The sequence below is a fragment of the Gekko japonicus genome, unplaced genomic scaffold (genome assembly GCF_001447785.1).
Source record: "Gekko japonicus isolate JY-2015 unplaced genomic scaffold, Gekko_japonicus_V1.1 scaffold2151, whole genome shotgun sequence".
Classification (NCBI taxonomy): domain Eukaryota; kingdom Metazoa; phylum Chordata; class Lepidosauria; order Squamata; family Gekkonidae; genus Gekko; species Gekko japonicus.
In genome coordinates this window covers 101329-105945 of record NW_015169848.1, presented here as the reverse complement: position 1 = coordinate 105945, position 4617 = coordinate 101329, and the positions used below count along the sequence as shown (strand labels likewise).

The 4617-nt window shown below is 49.6% G+C and overlaps 1 protein-coding gene across 1 annotated transcript in view; it reads left to right on the top strand.

Moving 5' to 3' along the window:
• Nucleotides 1–4617, top strand: part of MKLN1 (muskelin 1) — a 213215-nt gene that overhangs the window by 206161 nt on the left and 2437 nt on the right. Inside the window, exons 16-17 of the mRNA XM_015417348.1 lie at nt 272–374; nt 1583–1616. Coding sequence (XP_015272834.1) covers nt 272–374; nt 1583–1616 — 137 coding nt within the window. The remainder of the gene's footprint in view (nt 1–271; nt 375–1582; nt 1617–4617) is intronic.

Here is a 4617-nt window from a genome sequence, read left to right as displayed (position 1 = left end):
CACCTTGCACTTGGCCACATTGAACCCCATTTGCCATGTTGACGCCCACTTGCCCATCCTTGACAGATCCCTTTGGAGTGCCTCACAATCCTCACTGGTCTTCACCACCCTGAACAACTTCGTATCATCCGCAATGTTAGCCACTTCACTGCTTACTCCCAACTTTCATTGCACTGTCCACTACGATTCTTCCCCTCTCACTCTCAGCAGATTCTGACCCCGTTCGCCTATACTTGAAGCTCAGATTATTTTTTTTTGTCTCTTGCCGCAGGTTTGAAGAGAAGGCCCAGACGGATCCACTAAGTGCCCTGAAATACCTGCAGAATGATCTGTTTGTAACTGTAGATCACTCGGACCCGGAGGAGACAAAAGAGGTAAGGCCGAATGCCTTTCGTCTTCCTGTTAACACAAAAAAGATCTGTGCTGTGAGACGCGTTCATAGACGCAACATTGCATCTGTAAATTCCAAAGTAGCAAGGTGCCAAAGCACTATAGACTCAGTTGCGTGTTTCTGGCTAAACTGGTTGACGTGTTGTGTTCCCCCAACCCTCGCAGGATACATGAACACCTCTTCACATAAAATTTATATAAAGCGGCACCTTTAAGGCCAACGAAGTCTGGGTACAAGACATGGACACGCACACTTACTGTATCTGAAGAAGTGTGTGCCCAGAATTAAACTTTGTTGGTCTTAAAGGTGCCACTGGACCCAAACTTGGTTGTGCTGCTTCAGACCAAGACGGCTATACATCTTTACAACAGCCTTCGTTTCTTATTTTATCTCTTAAACGGCAGTGGATTGCCCTCTTTCATTTCGGTTTACAGTTTAGAAATGTTAATAGTACGACTGTAGGCTCTTTGGGGCAGAGGTCGGTTTTTCTCACTCTGCCAGTGTTCTAAACACAGTTCTTTAAACGACTCGCTTCTGTGGCCTTTTTACAGTAGCGATGGGAACGAGGAGATCCTCAGGAGTCTGTTCTGGCCTGGGTCGGTGAACAGGGCCATCAGTCTGCGGAGGGCTTACGGTGGCCCTGTAGGGTTTTCGAGGCAAGAGACGAACAGAGGGGGTTTGCCATTGCCTGCCTCTGCATAGCAACCCCGGACTTCCTTGGTGGTCTCCCATCCAAGTACTGACCAGTCATTTAAAATACAACTAAAGCGCTGGGACATTACCAAATGAACAGGAGCAAAGATTATTTATAATATGACTTAAAGGTGAAGGTAAAGGTTCCCTTGCTCGAAAGCCAGTCGAGTCCGACTCTAGGGTTGCGGTGCTCATCTCCGTTTCAAAGCCGAAGAGCCAGCACTGTCCGAAGATGTTTCCGTGGTCATGTGGCCAGCATGACTAAACACCAAGGCGCACGGAACGCTGTTACCTTCCCACCGAAGTGGTACCTATTTATCGACTTGCAATTTCTTGCTTTAGAACTGCTAGGTTGGCATGAGCTGGAACTAGAGACGGGAGCTCTCTCCGTCAGGCGGCAACTCGGGTCTCGAACTGCTGAACTACCGACCTTCCACAGCCTGCAGTTCAGCATCTTAACCACTTGAGCCACCGCAGCTCCCATATAATTCCCATAAGCTCCGCCTGGTCCCTTCCGCTTTCAAAAAACACTGGGTGGGCACGAGGGACGTGTGTCAGGGCGGATGCCCAAGGGCACCACATTGGAGACCCCTGCGTCGGAACCACGCACGGTGCAGCCGTGTGAACCACATGGGCGTGTCCGAATGCAGTGATATAATCACCTGGGCACGGCCTTAAGGGACCTTGTCTGGGGGCATTCATCTCTGTGACGCATGACTCAGCTCTTAGAATTTGGCCGCTTTCAGCAGGTGTCCTCTTAACGCCAAGGAAAGTCAAACTGCCACATCTCCACTTCAGTATGAGAGGCAAGCCAACGCAGAGTCGGCACTGGGGAGGAATTTGTATTTATTCAACAACTTTGGCGGGTGTCATGATCCTGGGCCTACAGTGGTGCAGCCTACAGGCTCTAGTGAGGCCTAGTCGTCCCAGGGAAGCCTGTACTAGAGTAGCTACCAGGGCCTGCATTTCCCAGGTCACCCTCTGGGCCCTGTGATTGGCTAACGGGGGATTTGGAGGGAAAACTTCCCCCAGTTGAATAGTAGAGGGTGTTGCCCGGGAAGAAGCGATAAGAGGCCTTGCCCCAATACAGAATTAAGCCCTGGTGTGAAAATGAATCCTAGAATGCAAGGGGCCCTGAACTGGACGGCCCAGGATATTCCAATCTTGTCCAATCTGGTGAGGATTCGGATGGGAGACCGCCAAGGAATCCTGGATCGCTCCACAGAGGCAGACAATGGGAAACCACCTCTGAACGTCTCTTGCCCTGAAATTCCTACTGGGCCACCATATGTCATGATCCTGGGCCTATAGTGGTGCGGCCTAAAGCTTCTAGAGAGGCCTAGCGGCTCCAGGGAAGCCTGTATTGGAGTAGCTGTCAGGGCCTACATTTCCCAGGCCACCCTTTGGGCCCTGAGATTGGCTAACAGTGGATTTGGAGGGGAAATTTACCCCAGTAGAATAGTAGAGCGCCTTGGTGTCCAAAAGCAGTGCGTCAGCTTGAGGCCAAAGACGTAAAGAAGGCTAGGGACAGTACAGTCAGACGCTTTAGCGTTTTCTTATTTTGCTGTTTTACCTGCCTTCACTGTGCTCATTTCTCCTACACATTATTGAATCACAGTTGTCGTGAAATCTCTTTAATAAAAAATAGTTTGTTGATCTGCCTGGGTCCACACCGCTTTCGACCGTGTTGGAATCAATGCTCCCTCTAAGCTGTGGAGTTCTGTGAGCAACTATTCTACTTTGTGAGCTACCGGCATTCAAGTTGTGAGCGAGCGATTTGGCGACTGCATAAATTAGTTTGCTCCGGAGCCCTCCTTCCTGAGCTGAGACAAAAATGTGTGAGCCGGAGGCTAAAAAACTGTGAGCTAGCTCACACTAACGCAGCTTAGAGGGAACACTGGTCCACACACCTCATCCAGTCACGTATAAGGCGGAACCTGCTGGAAAAGGAGTGTCGGGTGGGTGTTCTGGGCCCTCCCGGGAAGACCCGTACCAGAGTGGCGGCGGCCATTACAGAACCTTTCTGGCCACGGCCCGCGACAGAGGGTCTGAGGGGCCTCTTTTTTTTTTGGCCACAACGATCCTGTAAAGAAGCTGAATACCTCTTGCAGTCCCTCCATTCTGACTCGCTGGCAATTCACCTCTGTCGGTGCAATACCGAGACAATGGCGAGAATAATCTGAGTGGAACAGTCTCACACAGAGGGGTCCCCAACCTCTTTGAGCCCGTGGGCACCTTTGGAATTTGAGGTGGGCGCACCCACAAAATGGCCGCTGGAGGAGGCGGAGCCAACCACAAAATGGCCGCCGTGAGACATGGACACGTGTGAGCACATAACCACCACCACCCCCCGCACCAAATGGAGGGGATAAGGGGAGGAGATTTTGTAAAAATGCACTGGAAAAGAGGAGAGAGAGAGATTGAAACCAACTTTTTAGTGGCAGGTGCCGCGGAAACAAGGATACTTGAGCTCGCGCAGCCGACGTGATCTCCAGGGGCTAATCAAAAGCCCTGCTGGGCAGGAGCCCCATTTGGCCACACCCACCTTTTAATGAACACTTGGCAAGCACCAGGAAAGGGATTGGCGAACGCTATGGTGCCCACGGGCACCACCTTGGGCACCCCTGCTCTAACATAACCAAATTGCACGGGTGATCCTGGGAATTTCTTGCCAGTGAAGGGCGAAGGCTCTCCTCCTTTGGAGGTTTTGATGCAGAGGCCAGATGGCCATCTGACAGTGATCCTGATTCTGTGAATTTAGGCAGCTCATGGTGGGGAGAGGGTAGGAAGGGTCGCCTCAGTGCTTAGTTCTTGTGGCCCTTTTTTACATGCCCAGGGAAATGCCAGTCGCCACTCTGGGGACAGGAAACAGTTTTTCTCCAGGCCAGTTTGGCCCGGAATCCTGGAGGTTATTTTGCCATCTTCTGGGCATGGAGCAGGGGTCACTGGGGGTGGGCGGGGGGAGGTATTTGTGAATGTCCTGCCTTGTGCCGGGGGTTGGACTAGATGACCCTGGAGGTCCCTTCTAGAGATGTAAAATTTCCGGAAATTTTGAAGCTCGGAAAAAAAACCGTTTTTTTTCCAGTTTTTTTCGGGGGGAAATGGAAATTTTCGGAAAAATGGGGCGGAATGCTACATTAGCACTTCTTTTGTTTTTTCCAGGTTGAAAGTCATTCTGTTACTTTAGGAACATCAAATATGACTATGGACATTTTTACTTGGCATGAAACTATCACAACTAGCATATTAAAAATATAGTGTATCCAAACAATTATTACAAACAGAATACCCACCCACATGCAAAAACAGAACTGCAACCTTTTTCTTTTCTTGGGACAACAGCACCTCCTAAAGGGAGAAATGCATCTTGTTCTTGCATTGGAGAGTTCAGTTGGTAACCTAGGACTTGCTTGTCCTCAGTGCACAGAAATTAGATCAATCTGATGCCGTACATATGTTTTAGAAATGATTTGGAAAATATCTGAACACCTTGTCTTAAAATATTTTATTCATCATGTTAAAATAAAATAAAA